The sequence below is a fragment of the Brassica oleracea genome, chromosome C4, assembly GCF_000695525.1.
Source record: "Brassica oleracea var. oleracea cultivar TO1000 chromosome C4, BOL, whole genome shotgun sequence".
NCBI lineage: Eukaryota > Viridiplantae > Streptophyta > Magnoliopsida > Brassicales > Brassicaceae > Brassica > Brassica oleracea.
The window spans coordinates 39294182-39310361 of NC_027751.1; the positions used below are offsets into that span (position 1 = coordinate 39294182).

Consider the following 16180-nt stretch of genomic DNA (forward strand, 5'->3'; position numbering starts at 1 on the left):
GTATGTTTTCAAACTCTTGTCATGTGTTTTGTTTCCTCTATAGAATTAGGTTCCAATAAAAATATATCAAATGTTTGTTGTTGATAGTTTTGTTGTCTTTGGAGTTGCAATTATGATTTTTGCTTTCTGTGGAGTTGGAATTAGGAGTTTTGTTGTCTGTGGAGTTGGAATTAGGTGTTGTCTGAGTCTGGTTCCTCTATAGACTCATCTTGTTGTTTGTGGAGTTGTTTTTGACTGAATCTGCTTTGTGTTTGCTCTCAGAATGCTAAAGGTAAGAGGGGGCATGTCTACGGACTTGGCAGTGCCCAGTATAGGGAACATGCGCCATCTGCAAGAGTCCCTGCTTCTCTGGCCCGCAACTTGGAGCTGGAGTTGCGTGTGAGTGGACTAGAGACAAGCTTCCAAAGTGTGACTGCTGATGTAAGTGCAGTGAAGGCTGATGTAGGTGCTGTGAAGGAGGATGTGGCAACAATGAAGGAGGACTTCGCAGCAACAAGGGCTGCAATCACTGAGCTCATCCAATCACTTTGACCCCAAGCTATCCCTCAGCAACAACCCCCTTCTACTCAGGCTCAAGACCCTTCGACTCAGGCTTAGATGCATGTTTAGCATCTTTCTATCTAATCTTAAAACTCTCTTTTGGCTTTTAGATGCATGTGTAGCATCTTTTGATCTCTTATGTACCATCCTTTCGTTGTTAAGACTCAATGCACTTGTTTAATATCTAATCTTCTTATGTTTAGCTTTTGTAAACCAACTTTCTTATGATTATAAATTCATGTTTAATTTCAATTGTGTTTTAGGGTTAAAATTAGAAATAGAAATAGAAATAGAAATTGAAATTGAATTAGAACCAGAATTTAAAAAAAACATGGTTAACACTAGCCACGACAAAACCGTGGGTACATAGCCACGATACTAACAAGAAAAAACAGTGGCTAAGTCTTCCCACGAAAACGTAGTGGCAATCTTCGTGGCTAAAAGTTCCCACGAAAAGATAGTGGCAATCTTCGTGGCTAGACGTAGCCACGATCCACACAGGGTAAAACATTGGTTAAAAAAGCCACGAAAGAATCATGGTGAAACCGTGGCTAATAAGCCACGCCAAGCCACGGTTTTTCGTAGTCACAAAGCTATAGCCACGGTAGTTTCTCGACATAGAATCGTGGCTGGTAATCGGATAGCCATGGTTTTTGGCTTATGTACCCACGGTTTGTCAGTGGCTTTTTCGTGGCTATGCGGTGTATTTTTACTAGTGGATCGGGCCAATTTCGAACAGAGCTTACTGAATTTTTTCGATGAAAATCTATTCACTCGGGAGGATTATTACAATGAAAGTCCTCCCCCTTTCACATCATTACTTAGTAAGTCATTGAAGTTTCCAGTTAAAAACCAAGGTGGCTCTCTAGCTTCAGATAGGCTAATCAAATTATTTCAGACAGTTTTTATTAGTTTTTAGTGTAATCATACACAAAGGAAGCAAACAAAAAAAAAAATTTCCTTCAAACTACAAATTAGCATTTTCATCCAAGACTTCAAACTAATAAAAGTACAACTTATATTTTAAAAGTGTAAATATTCCTCAGAATGTTATAAATGTTGTCTTCCAAGTTTCGACACCGATATTGACTTCGGTATCTGAGTTGATTACAGTCGTGTCTTGTTACTTAATTATGGAGCAATCAAACCAAATCACCAAGTCCACATTGACATTTGTTCGAGTCAACTCAACACCACGTGTCATTGTATATTATCCAAACAAGCACGTATAAGTTTGTGACAAGTTGAGTAAGTAGAATCAGTAAACATAAACAAACCCATTCAAACTTCGAGTGCACCATTTGCAATATACATATGTATGTTGAGACATGAGAACAATAATTTTAAAAAGCTATTTCAAACATCTAGTAATTAAGACATTGTCGCATTTTAGGTTTACAAGTATACGCATATATGGATTCAGCACCTAAGATCATCTATATATTGCGAGCTATATCTTATAAGTTTATTACCTCTCCATCAAAATCTAATTGAAGAAACAATATAATTGTTTTAAGTTAAAATATATGGCCATGAAGAATCTCTCATTTCTTGCAGTCCTATCTCTCCTAGCTTTAACTCTTCCATTAGCCATTGCTTCTGACCCAAGCCCCCTTCAAGACTTCTGCGTCGGCGTCAACACCCCATCAGATGGTGGTATGTACATGATGATGACTTCATAATCTTTTTTGCCGTATTGTTTTTACTGATTTCTCATTTCTTATACTCTTTAATATTTGGTTATTTTTCTCATCAGTGTTTGTGAATGGAAAGTTCTGCAAAGACCCAAAGCTCGTCACCGTGGATGACTTCTTTATGGCAGGGCTTCAAAATGCAAGACCCGTAGCTAATGTAGTCGGGTCGAATGTCACAGCCGTTAATGTTAACAACCTTCCAGGGTTAAACACCCTTGGAATCTCGCTTGTCCGCATAGATTATGGAGTAAATGGACAAAACCCACCTCACACCCACCCACGTGCTACCGAGATCCTCTATGTTGGACATGGAAAACTTCTTGTAGGATTTGTCACATCGAACGGAGATGGAAACCGTCTGTTCACAAAAACACTCAACGAGGGTGATGTATTTGTGTTTCCAGAAGGACTAATTTGTTATGAACTAACGTATTATTAGCTCACAACACACGCAATACAAATGTATCTCACAGATTCTCTCTCTCAGAATCCTCTCTCAATACAATGTATCAATTGGTTCAGAGCTTACAATCGAATACCTAACTCTCTCTCCCTCTTTCCTTATTTATACTTCGTTAACTACTAACTGCAAAGCCTCCTCATGAATTGGAGTCTTTCAATCTTTATCAACTTCCTCTCCTCCTTCCGACGCTCCTCCCTTCTGCGTGCCTTTCACTCTCCTTGTATAAACCCTCCAAGGCATAGCAATACCCCCCCCCCTCCAGAATTCAGTTTGCCCTCAAACTGGTAATGTGGAAACTGATGCTTCAACTCGCGTACCAGCATCCATGTATTCTCATGAGCCGGCAAACCCTTCCAAGTAATCAAGACCTCCCAACGACCCTCTTCATCATAACGAGTATCAATAATGTCATCCGGTTCAATCACAAACTCATCATCATATGACAATCTCGTAGGTAAGTCAGTAACTTCATGATTGTTACCGATCACCGGTTTCAGTTGGGAGACGTGAAACACGGGATGAATACGAGATGACTCAGGCAACTGCAGCTTATAAGCAACCTTCCCCACACGATCTAACACCTTGAATGGTCCATAGTACTTCGCGGCCAATTTTTGACAGAACCGTCTCGCCACTGTCGACTGTCTGTACGGACGCAACTTTAAGAAAACCAACTGACCCACCTCAAACTGCAGATCTCTCCTACTCTTATCCGCGTTGTTCTTCATAACATCCTGCGCACGTACAAGATGATCCTTAATCTGACTCAACAATGCATCACGCTCTTTTAACGACTCCTCCAAAGACCCATTTGTCGTTGATCCCATCTCATACTGCAACAGAGCAGGTGGTTCTCGACCATACACCAACTCAAAAGGAGTCACCTTTGTTGCCGTGTGGTAAGAAGTATTATACGAAAGCTCTGCCCAACTCAAAAATCTGTACCAGCGTTTAGGGTGAGCAGATGTGAAACAACGCAAATATGTTTCCAAGCCCCTGTTCAATACCTCAGTCTGACCATCGCTCTGTGGGTGATATAAGCCGTACTGAAACGTAATGTAGTGCCCGCTAATTTGAATAACTCCTTCCAAAATTGACTCTGGAATATCTTATCTCGGTCCGACACAATTGATTTAGGAAACCCGTGAAGCTTCACGATTCCGTCAATGAATAAACCCGCCACATCTATCGCATTGAACGGATGTCTCAAGGCCAAGAAATGACCATACTTCGACAATCCATCAACCACCACCAAGATAACATTCTTCCCATGCGACAACGGTAAGCCCTCCACAAAATCGAGCGAAATGTCTTCCCAAATCTTAGCTGGAATTGGCAAGGGTTGCAAAAGTCCAGCAGGAGAAAGTGTGGAGTACTTACTTGTCTGACACGCCAAACATTTTGCCACATACTTCTGTACATCTCCGCGCATTCCACTCCAATAAAACTGTAACTGAATCCTCTTAAGAGTCTTTAGAACCCCTCCATGACCCCCAACTAACCCATCATGACATTCTTTAAAGATCACTGGAATGAATTTTGAATCTGTCGGAATAACCAGTCGACCCTTGTAGAGCAAATGATTCTGTACCACCGCATAACCCTTCTTCACTTCCACCCTGTTTTTTATCTTCTCAATCAACTCCTTTATACGCCCACACTTATCAATTTCCTTCAACAAATCATGAATCATCAACGGTTTTGTCACTGTTAATGCCAACAGAGTACACAAGGTAGAATCCTGCTGAACATGTTGGATTCTAGGAAGGCCATCCACGGCCTTGTTTTCTACACCAGGCTTATACACTATGTCAAACTCATAACCCAATAGCTTATGCATCCATTTTTGATATTCCAAGTTAACCTCCCGCTGTTCCAATAAAAACTTTAAGCTCTTTTGGTCAGTCCTTACAACGAACCTGTTCCCCAAGAGATAATGTTTCCACCTTTGAACAGCCATCACAATCGCCATTAATTCCCGCTCATAGATAGGCTTCAACTGCTCTTTCTCCTTCAAACCATAGCTAAAGAACGCAATTGGCCTCCCATTTTGCATTAATACTGCTCCCAACCCATATCCTGAAGCATCAGTCTCAATAACAAAAGGTTCCTTGAAATTGGGTAACTGCAGAACTGGCGCCTCTGTCATAGCTCTTTTCAGATGTTCAAAAGCCTCTTGAGCTATCACAGACCACTCAAAATTATCTTTCTGAAGTAAAATAGTCAAAGGCTTAGCAATCCCACCATAACCCCTTACAAACTTCCTGTAATATCCCGTCAAGCCAAGAAAACCCCTCAAATCTTTCACTGAATTAGGAATTGGCCACTTTTCCATCGCTTCTGTCTTACTCTTATCAGTAGCTACACCTTTTGCAGAAATCACATGCCCCAAATACTCCACTTGTGACTGTCCAAAAGAACACTTCTTTCTGTTCGCAAACAAGCAATGATCTTTCAAAATGCTCAAAACTTCCTTCACATGTTCCGCGTGTTGCTGCAAGTCCCGACTGTATATCAAGATGTCATCGAAGAACACTAATACAAACTTGGGCAGAAGAGGTCTGAAAATCTCGTTCATCAGAGCCTGGAATGTTGCCGGCGCATTTGTCAAGCCAAAAGGCATGACAAGAAACTCATAGTGCCCATCATGCGTGCGGAAAGCTGTCTTCTCCACATCCTTTTCAACCATACGTATCTGATGGTAACCAGAGCGCAAATCCAATTTTGTAAAGACTGTGGCTCTATGCAATTCATCTAATAGCTGCTCAATGTACGGTATAGGAAACTTATCCGCTATTGTTGCTCTGTTTAGCGCACGATAATCCACACAGAATCTAGAAGACCCGTCTTTCTTTTTGACTAAAAGAACTGGACTTGAATATGGACTGTGACTTGGACGTATAATCCCAGCTTCCAACATTTGAGTCACCAACTTCTCCATTTCTTCTTTCTGCATGTGTGGATAATGGTACGGTCGCACGCTAATAGGGTTTGTACCATGTTTCAAGTTGATGGCATGCTCCCTATTCCTTATTGGCGGTAGAGTCGTCGGTACCGCAAACACTTCTTCGAACTGAGTTAAGACTTCCTGCAAGACCGCTGGTATCTCTTCTTCATTACCACCTTCGTCCTTGCTATGAATCACTCTCTCCATTTGTAATTACATGAAAGAGAACTTGCAGTTATGAATCGTAGGATCCCCATATAATGTCTCCTTCTTGCCTTTATATACAAAAGAAAGCTCATGTGTCTCCCAATCCACCTGACACTTTCCAAGCGTTCGTAACCACTGCACTCCCAATATAACGTCAACATTACCCAATTCCAGTATCAAAAAGTCAGCGTGAAACCCCAAATTCGCAACCTTGAAATCAACATCCCGGCATATACCTACACCACTCACTGTAACGCCCGTGCCCAACTGCACATCCAAGGTCGTTGTCGTTTGTAACTGCAGGTTAGCTTGTGTGACCACTCTTGGGTTTACAAAGTTATGAGTTGCTCCACTGTCAAGCATCACCACTACCCTCAGCTTCCCAATGGTACCCCACATCTTGGTAGTAGTAGTCGAAGGTAATCCCACAAAAGCATTGAACGACAAAGACATACACTCCGTAACCACACCTTGTTGATTTTCCTCAACTGTGTCAAAGAACTCATCTTCCACTAACTCCACTTCACATCCATCGATCACTGTTAGTGCCTGTAATTGCTTATTAGCACAAACATGACCATAAAAGTGCTTCTCATCACATTTGTAGCACTGACCGTCTCTCTTTCTTCTCGCATATTCCGCAGGAGATAAGTGTAATCTCCCACGTTCTGCTGGCTTCGTTGTCTGACTCTGAGTCTTGTTTTGTGGTTTATCCCCTTCAGGAGCAGCCTCAATCAGCAAAGGTTTTGTTTTCCACGTCAGAGCTGTATTATTGTGAGACGAAAGTTTTGAAGAAAAGTTGTGATACTGGTTTCCCCGAGCTGAGGTCTGCCTCACATTCATCATTCTCCTGCACAACAATCCATCTTCCATTTGCAACACTGTTGCAATCATATGTGGTAAGTCACGAGGCTCCTTCCTTCTTACAATCTCCTTCATCTCCTGTTTCAATCCTCCAAAGAATACAACTTCCAACATTTCATCATCCACTCCCACTACTAAAGACGAGATTTCTTCAAAACGTTTAACATAATCAGCAGCTGATCCAGTTTGAGTAATCACAGCCAAACATTGCTTCGGTGTGCTCATCTGCTGATTACCAAACCTTGAAACAATCCTCTTTTTTAACTCCGTCCAACTCTGAAATGGTAACCTTCTATCCTCACCGTTGTACCAGCTCAAAACATCCCCTTCCAAACTCAGAGCAATCAATTCCAGCTTTTGATGTTCTGGATATTGGCCAACTCTGAAAAAATTCTCCATTCTCGCAATCCAACCATAAGGATGTTTACCATCAAATAGAGGCATATCCAGCTTCCGTACCAGACTATCGCGATCAGGCATTATCTCTCTTGTTCTCTGATAACCTAACGTTGTATCGCTACCGCTAGGTTCCGAGATCCGTTTGTTTACCTGAATCGGCTGTTTTGAAGGATTTCGATACGGAGTCGGCATATCCTCTTCGGACGGTAGTCTCTTGTTAAGCATCTCTACCACGGAGGCGATCATATTGTTCATTGACGCCATCGTCTTCGTCGTCTCTTTCGCGTGCTTCTCTGCCTCCGATCTCCACTTCTCCATGGATTCCATGGAATCTGTTAACGAATTCAAACGATTCACCGTCTCTGCAACGGCCGCACTGAGTTCGCCGAGTGATTGCGCCGTCGTACCGCTTCCGGTCAACATCGCGTCGATCCGATCGTTGTCACCGCACCAATTTGTTATGAACTAACGTATTATTAGCTCACAACACACGCAATACAAATGTATCTCACAGATTCTCTCTCTCAGAATCCTCTCTCAATACAATGTATCAATTGGTTCAGAGCTTACAATCGAATACCTAACTCTCTCTCCCTCTTTCCTTATTTATACTTCGTTAACTACTAACTGCAAAGCCTCCTCATGAATCGGAGTCTTTCAATCTTTATCAACTTCCTCTCCTCCTTCCGACGCTCCTCCCTTCTGCGTGCCTTTCACTCTCCTTGTATAAACCCTCCAAGGCATAGCATAATTCATTTCCAATTCAATGTGGGACGTTTTCCTGCGTTTGCATTGGCTGCTCTGAGCAGCCAAAACCCAGGTGTTGTCACTATTGCCAACTCTGTGTTTGGGTCTAACCCTGCGATTGACCCAAATGTTCTTGCAAGAGCATTTCAGTTGGATCCAAAGGTGATCATGGATCTACAGGCCAAATTCTGATCATGAAATGAAAAATATTGTGGGAGTAAACATTTAAATTTTCTTCCATCCTTTGTTTGAATAAGGATCATGTATTATCCGCTCATCAGTATAACGTGACATGATGTTAAATTGTTGGCGGACCCATGTAGACTAATGGGGTGTCACCTGACACCCCTTAAATTTCTATATCTCTTATTTGTTTACTAAAGCCTAAGAGTGTTGGACATAGTGAAAACAGCTGGGTGAAGTTCAAGAGAGGCATAACAACACCCTTACATGGACGGCAGGTGCTAAGCCTAAGAGTGTTGGGTTTGTGCAAACCATTCTTGAAAAGGGGAACATGGTTGTCACATTTTGTTCTGGTGAAGCTCGTGTGCTGGCAAGTGAAGTTGTTAAGTTGATTCCATTGGACTTGGGTCAGCATGTAAGACTCAGGAAAGATGTTAGAGAGCCAATCACGTGATAGTGTTAGGTACTGTTTTATATGTAGATGAGGATGGGATCTTACGAGTTGTTTGGGATTTATTAAATCCATGTACAATTCTATATTGTTTGATTAGTACGATATTGTCCATTTTGGGCTTTAGGCAAGCCCCATGGAATTTACTTTTGGTTTCCTTCCCAAAAGGTTTCGTACTAATTAGAGTTGGACATTTCTTTATATAGTAGATTTTATTTTGTCTAATTTCCAATGTGAGACTTTGTTTGATATTTTACATTTTCTCCCTCAAACCAAGGACCACACTCATCTCGTGTGTTTTTTTCTTTGAGAATGCGTCTCCCGCAACATCTCGTTCCTTTGAGAATGTTCTTCCCACAAATTCACACGTTCCGTTCCATGATGACATTCTAGGATCTTCTGACTAATCTCTGCCGAACCTCCCTTTTTGTTACTTGAAGGATCTATCCTACTTGATGAGTATTTTGGTCTTCTTACAGATCTTCGTCAACTTGGCTCTGATACCAATGTTGGGATTTATTGAATCTATGTCCAACTCTATATTGTTTGATTATTACGATATTGTCAACTTTGGGCCATAGACAAGCCCACATGGATTTACTTTTAGTTTCCTTCCCAAAAGGTTTCGTACTAATTAGAGTTGGATATCTTTTTATATATTAGACACTCATTTTTCTAATTTTCAATGAGAGACTTTGTTTGATATCACACGAGTCTGGTTTTCTGGAGCATCTCGAGGCTTGAAAGATGATCCTGCTAAATGGAACTTGTGGAGGAGCTTAAAGTTGAAGACTGGGTCAGAGTGAAGGCGTCAGCGTTTTCGATGTCGTATGGATGGGAAGACATTATACTGAACAGTAATGGCATGATGCACAACTTAGACGCTGACGCCATAAATGAGTACAAAACATGGAAAATGTACATATGACCAGAAAAAACTTAAATGAGTACTAAACATGGGTTATATAGAACAAAAAAATAGAATCATAATTATCTTTTTATCTTGTCTCTTCATATGCTTCTTCTATATTCTATATGTGCATTTATATTATTCTCTATGATTATTAATATTTAAAACGTTAGTAAGGTGAAATCCTAAGATGAAAGCCCTTTGGTGCAAAAACTCTTGGAAACACCATTAGTTTATCCCCTCCCATCTCCTCCCATCTGCCATTATAGTCAATTCAGCACACAGTATTAACAACAATACAAACTTCCGAAATCAAATCACAATAACTCCAAAATTTAAAATAAAATCTTTGAACAAGAACCGACCTGTATCTTGTAACAAAATAATGGAGGAAGCTCGATATCTCAACAATCCCTAGTTCCTTTCCAGGGCAAAGCCTTGTCCCACCTCCAAACACAAAGCATGAGTTTTGTGACTCCAAGCTCTTCTCCTTCATTCACAAATTCAGCAAAGCACGTTTTCAAAATCATTCGTTTCATATTTTTAAATAGTTTTATAAATTCACATCGAGTAAAAATTAAATTTTATGTTTATAATTTAATAAGACAGTAGTTTCAACAAATGGACTACTAATATATTTATAATTATATATTTCCTTCGTTTCGTAAAGAATGTCACTTTGAAATTATTTATAAAATCAATGCATTTATAATTAATTTTAAGCTGAAAGTTGCGTTGAAATTCTAAAATGACACTCTTTTTGCAACAAGGAAAAAAATCTAAAGTGACACTTAATATGAAACATAGAAAATACTCTTTCCGTTTCATTTTAGTTGTCGTTCTAGGTTTATGCACACGGATTAAGAAAACATATGATTTTGTATATTTCTAAAATAAAAACACAATTACCTATACACCTAACCATATTTCAACCGATAGAAAAATAAAGTGAAAAATCTTATTAATAAATTTTGCATTGAAACTCTAAAACGACATTTATTTTAAAACAAAATTTTTTTCCTACAACGAAAATTAAATCGAAACGGAAGGAGTATGAAACATAGAAAGTATAATTTACCTTTAAATATATTAATATATACAAAACAATAGTATAAAACTACATTTATTGTGAAACAGATGCTTACCATCCATCTCCACGGATTAAAGATCAATGGGTCCTTGTAAAGATTTGTGTCGTAATTAATTTCTCTCGTGTATACGTAAATTCTCCATCCTTTCGGAATTAAATAACCTACAATTGTTAAAGATCATGATCACAATATTAAAATCATTTAAAAACACACACGAAAAAGATTTATATTCTGCCAAATTTATTGGAAAATAAAAGAAACCATATGGAGGGCTCTCACAAAGGAGAATGCTTTCATCGCTGGATTTGGTTGGTGTTCATAATACACTCTAAATCATTGATCTACTCTAAGGTCCACCACATGCTCACATTATCTCTCTTTTTTTTGTTTATGAATTTAAATTTACAAAGTTATTATTAAAAATAACAAGAAAACTGAAATAAGAAATGTATACACGTACCGTTGATTTCCATGTCGCGGGTAGTTTTCCTCAGGACCCCATTAACGATTGTTGCCAGTCTTGATGTCTCTAAAATCACCTGTAATTTAAAATTTTAATATTTATTACTAATGGCTAATGATTTTTAATTGTAAGATACACAAATGTTAATTACTCACAGCTCGAGTGAACTTCATTGACTTCACATTCTCTAAATCGAGTGGGTCGTCTTGTCGTTTTCTTTCCCTTATGGTCAAATGCTCTTTCTGCAATTCCATAACAGCCGAATATCAAATAAGTTAACCATATTAAACTGGAGGATCATTAGACCGGTTTTGTCTTTTTAGGGGACATACTCTGAGTTCTTCAAGAGCTTTTGGATGATCATAGAGGTACTTAAGAGCCATCATTGAGGTAGTAGAGACAGTTTCGTAACCTGAATACAAGATCGTTACGACTTGGTCTCTTATCTCTTCATCGGTTAATGGGTATCTGTTGTCTTCCTTCTTCATCAAGTAACCTAACATGTCTGTAAATGTTTCTCCAGAATCTTTACGCTCTTGCATCAACTCGCTAAGTAACCTATCAATGTTCTTTCTTGCCTAAAAAGGAACCAATAAAGATTCAGTTCATTTTTTAATTCAAATTTCTTTGGAACTTAAAGATCAAAGATTTTACTTGGATTCCACAACGATAATTTGTGCCGGGTAGATCGACTGGGACGGAGAGAGTTCCAACAACAAGCTTGAAGAACTCATTTTTGAATTCTTCAACGAGTGGCTTTCTTAAATTTCCAGCGATTTGTGACAAAGAAGATAAAAACGCCATCTACGCGAAAAGACATATTTACATGTATTATCAGTTATTTAATAATCTGCCCATCCTGACATCCATAGAACTAAGCTTCCCACACCCACAGCATGTAAGTTGATTTAATATATTATCCTGAGCATAGAAACAAAATAGTATATATGTGTTTATTTATCTTTTCTTCGTAGGAACTATATCTTACTAATTTACCTTATACAAATTAACAAGTTTGTAATCATTATTTGGTTAAATAGAAATATTTTGGTCATTCCCACACCACAGCATGACAATTGTTCAAAAACATTATTTACTTCAAAACAGAGAAAATTACTTTTTGGAACGAGCATTTAATTCCAATGCCTAGAACTATCATAATAATTTTGATATAATCGATTCACCTAAAACTGCTTGATTATTTTTTCAAAGAATATAAACTGCATAATGAATTTGACCTATTGAGAACTTTAGATCCTCATATTGTAAAGGTATATAGACTTAAGAAACAGAGAGACGAGAGTGAGAGAACATACATGTTTGGTCTTATCCTGGATATCAACATTCCCAAGCTCACTCCACTGACCAAGATAACTTCTCATGAAGTAATCGACTTTGGGCAAGATTTGATCTCTCATCATGGTTGAGCTTATGAGTGAAAGAAGCGAGCCTCTCATAAGGCGGTGGCTCGAACCATGAACCGCAGCCATGTTGCAAGTCCCGAGAATGTCAAGCATCGATTGTGGATAACCAGGAACCAAACCTTTCGATTCGTTCTTTAATATGTATCTGTTGATCTCTGTGTCCATCGACACTAAAGTTGGACAACCAAGAAGATGCGATTTGAAGAAACTCCCATATCTGTTGATTCCAAGTTAGTATTTAAGAGGAAAACAAAATCTTGATTTGTTTATTTTGAGTATTTTTTTTACCTGAGTCTTTGGTTTCTCATGAAGTCAGGGCCTTGTTTGAGGAACTCGGTTGTTTCGCCAAAGATTGGCCACCCCATGGTTCCAGGAGGGAGATTAGTCTTGCTGTATCGCATTTCGTTCCATCGGAGCAGCGCAGAACAGAGCAAAACGAGGACAAAGAGAAAACCAATCATCACCATCACTATTCCCATCTCACTCTGTTCTCTTTGTTCCTTTTTTTTTTGCTCTGCTTTTAGAGAGAGAGTGAGGGAGAGAAGGTGATTTGAATGTGGTTGAGACTAGAAGGGTGTATTTGTAAGTGTTTATATAGAAAGTTACGTCAAGTGCATCCTATTTTTAATACCCTTCATAATAATGTTTTGGATGAAATATTATTAACAGTGTAAACATTGTACTTTTTTTAAGTTGTGATCATTTTTTAAAAAAAGTTCCAAGTTCCTATTATTGGTCAATAATCTTTCCAAATATTCTGAGTCAGTTTTTGAAAATCAGAATTAATAATTAACAATTTGTATCATAAGGATTAAATTTGAAGCATTAAAAACGAAATTCATTATATTAACTTATGATGCTTCTAGTATGTAAAATACTAAAACTGTATTATGTAACATGCCTTTACGATAACATATTTGCTAAGATTGTATTTTGCAATATATATATATATTTGGAAATAATGTAAAAAGAAAAAGAAATTATACAGCAAATATGGGTGTTTCTTTTGTAAAAACTTACACTCTTAGATATGATTGTTCAAATCGAACTAGGTTTACCGGATCAAGCCGAAGCTAGTCTAATACACTTTTTTGAAAGTGTGTTCTAGGAAAACCAACTACACCAAGCATATGGACCACACTGCTCATGCGAAAGACCAACAAATGAATAATCCATATCCAGCCCACAAAAATCCTATTATTATCCATTATAAAGTAATTCAAAATAAATTTCTTTTATTGTTAAAAAAAAGTCTTTTACAGTTCACAATAAAAATGTAACCAAATTTGTTCTCAACTATGAAGAATAATATTCTGTTACTACGAATACTCACAGAACATATACTTTTATTTTCATTTGCTCACTTGCCTCTTCTTTTCATAAACCAATAAAAATAACTCACTTGCTTCTTCTTTTCATTTGGTTGTTTTTTTTTTTTTGTAACAAATTTTTGGTTGTTTTCTTTCTACTTTTATTTTCATTTGGTGTCTTCTTTACGCTCAAATCATACTTATTATGATTTATTGAGGGTATTCAATATTTATTTTAATAGTGAGAAGGTAAAGTAGGAAGAGTGTCACTTTTTTTAACAAAATAAAAAGAGAGTAAAATACAAAGTTAAAACCACCAACCCATTCCTCAAGATCTTAGACATGAATAGTTGTTTGGTAGTTGGATGAAGAAGATACGGTTTTCAGTTATTATTAAAGATTGTGCTTGCTTTATTAGTGAATCTTGATGGGTTTTGTTGTAAACTAAGCGGTAGAAAATTCAGTAGTATATTGGTATTATTAGTTACTTTTATTCTGGTTAAATAATATAATACTCAGCTCGTGATGGTGTTATGATTTATGAAAATAGGTGTTACGACTTGCAGGTTCTCTCGCATTATCAGCACTGACGCGGTTTGGAGGTGGATCGTACTAAAAAGGCTTTGAAACTTCTATTTTTGAAGCGTTTCCCAACGTTAAGTTATGAATTACTCTCACAAAAGAAAAATTAAATAAAAAAAGAACAAAATACACTATGTTTCGCTCACACACATACCTAACAGTTATAAAAGATATCAATCACACTTTTGGGCACATCAACGAAACCAAACAGATATTTACGAAAAGATGGTTTAGTACGTAGGGTCAACCATTAAAAATAATTTTAGTGAAAGTTTAATAACGATAATTATGCATGTAGCGTAATGAATATCGTATCACTTTTGTCATAATTGTTTTTTGTCAATTGTTCATATTTTAAAAACAAGTTTTTATTGGTAAAAGTGTCATTCTGAAGAATAACTCTATCGACTGTGTCGATATATACATGAAAAAAAAATCACACCTCTTATCATAGCCTCAATTGATAGTTAATCTACACAGACATTTATGCTCCATAGAATATAGCTTAGGTTCACATTCTCAAAATTATCCTGCAAAAGATGAAACATTTTTATCTTTGAGATAAAAGCCAACCAATTAACTAAGTTAATAATTATATCCACCTAATATGAACAGTTAGTCTCACTTCGGATCAGAGATTTTCATATCTCCCACACACAATATTGCTCAATGAAATCAGTTCATCTCAACATGTAAAGTTGAGAGGCTTATTCTGTAACCAGAAAGTCAAATGATTCATCATCCATTTGATCTTTAATACAACACCCTAAGCCATTAAATGTGCCATGATCAGAATTTGGGGGATCCAAAGGTGGCTGTTTTGATAATCCATGCGGAGGATCTTCGACACCTCCTCCTCCTCCTCTTTTTTAGTGCGTGTTTCCTCCAACATTCTGCTTCAAGAGATACTCAAAAGTTTCAAATACTCTTTATAAGTTTTTTTAATAATGCATGTCTTCAGTGAGCAAAAAACAAAACATAACATATGTCGGTACCGCTTGAGTCATATACTTTGTTTGGGATTTTTCCTTTTTTTGATAGGTGTTTTGATAACCAAGAGTTTGGCTTGTCCATTAAGTGGATCTTGTATAAAAGAGAAAACCTTCAATTTTGAATCACAAATTTGTTCCGGTAAGCTTAGGAACATGCCCATATCTATGTATTTTTTTTCTTATGGATGACATTTACTAAGTTTTCATATTTTATTTTCTTAAAAAGTATTTTGCTACATGCGATAAATTTGCTGAAAAAAATAAAAGAGAAGTTTTCAGTAAGTAACTCTGTTATTTTCTTAACGCGTGTTCTACCATTTATTTAATATAATAATCAAATTTAAGTTCTGTATTTGAAATTTTATTTAAGGATAGGAATTTAAGAAATGGTACTTGAGGTTAAGGGAAAGGAATGGCACATGGGCGCCACCCGAAACAAACCATTTGATCTTCTTTTTTTTGTGTCACTAAACAACCCATTTGATCAAAGCTATGAATTTTTTATTAAAAAATACATAAAGCTGAAAATGAATCCCGGAAAACTCTATCTTTATTCATAATATATAGGTTTCTTATATAAAAAATTACACCGTCATAGATAAATGGAAAAATTACAAATCATAATTTCTTGGTTATGAGTCATCCACAATCTGGTTCATAACACTCTCTCTTGGATATCATAATCATTTATAGCTTGTAATGTGCTTTAATGTTGCCTCATTAAAACCTTACCAGGAAAACCCAATTGAGACAAAACCATGGTGAAGAAAAAAGAGTACAACACACATTACTCCCCCTGATTTGGACATTACTGAAGGTTTGTTGGACCTCTCCAGTTTTCTGCAATTCGTGGGTGATGAAGATCTTGGGCATAATATGCTTCGTCCTCGAACATGATAGTTGGTTCTTCTTT

The 16180-nt window shown here is 37.4% G+C and overlaps 2 protein-coding genes across 2 annotated transcripts; one reads left to right on the forward strand and one right to left on the reverse strand.

Annotated features, from left to right (window-relative positions):
- The first annotated feature begins 2019 nt into the window (after window positions 1-2019).
- Window positions 2020-8053, forward strand: LOC106340779 (germin-like protein subfamily 1 member 11). Its single transcript, XM_013779623.1, has 3 exons — window positions 2020-2196; window positions 2297-2663; window positions 7861-8053. Exons 1-3 carry the CDS (start codon window positions 2067-2069, stop codon window positions 8051-8053), a joined length of 690 nt encoding a protein of 229 aa, XP_013635077.1. The 5' UTR covers window positions 2020-2066.
- Window positions 8054-9551: 1498 nt separating this feature from the next.
- On the reverse strand, window positions 9552-12938 carry LOC106339725 (cytochrome P450 85A1). The gene is made up of 9 exons (XM_013778585.1): window positions 12672-12938; window positions 12276-12600; window positions 11614-11763; window positions 11292-11537; window positions 11115-11201; window positions 10957-11035; window positions 10551-10657; window positions 9771-9895; window positions 9552-9662 (listed from the first exon to the last, which is right to left on the reverse strand). Exons 1-9 carry the CDS (start codon window positions 12860-12862, stop codon window positions 9575-9577), a joined length of 1398 nt encoding a protein of 465 aa, XP_013634039.1. The 5' UTR covers window positions 12863-12938; the 3' UTR covers window positions 9552-9574.
- Between the last annotated feature and the right edge of the window lie 3242 nt (window positions 12939-16180).

What these genes read in the sequence shown, in the direction of transcription:
- LOC106340779 (XM_013779623.1), top strand. Translation starts at nt 2,067, where the DNA reads ATGGCCATGAAGAATCTCTCATTTCTTGCAGTCCTATCTCTCCTAGCT. An exon ending in CAACACCCCATCAGATGGTG is followed by an intron (nt 2,197 to 2,296) that starts GTATGTACATGA and finishes TTTTCTCATCAG; the next exon opens with TGTTTGTGAATGGAAAGTTC. An exon ending in CTAATTTGTTATGAACTAAC is followed by an intron (nt 2,664 to 7,860) that starts GTATTATTAGCT and finishes TCCAAGGCATAG; the next exon opens with CATAATTCATTTCCAATTCA.
- LOC106339725 (XM_013778585.1), bottom strand. Translation starts at nt 12,862, where the DNA reads ATGGGAATAGTGATGGTGATGATTGGTTTTCTCTTTGTCCTCGTTTTG. An exon ending in TCCAGGATAAGACCAAACAT is followed by an intron (nt 11,764 to 12,275) that starts GTATGTTCTCTC and finishes CTTTTCGCGTAG; the next exon opens with ATGGCGTTTTTATCTTCTTT. An exon ending in TTAATCCGTGGAGATGGATG is followed by an intron (nt 9,896 to 10,550) that starts GTAAGCATCTGT and finishes TTGTGAATGAAG; the next exon opens with GAGAAGAGCTTGGAGTCACA.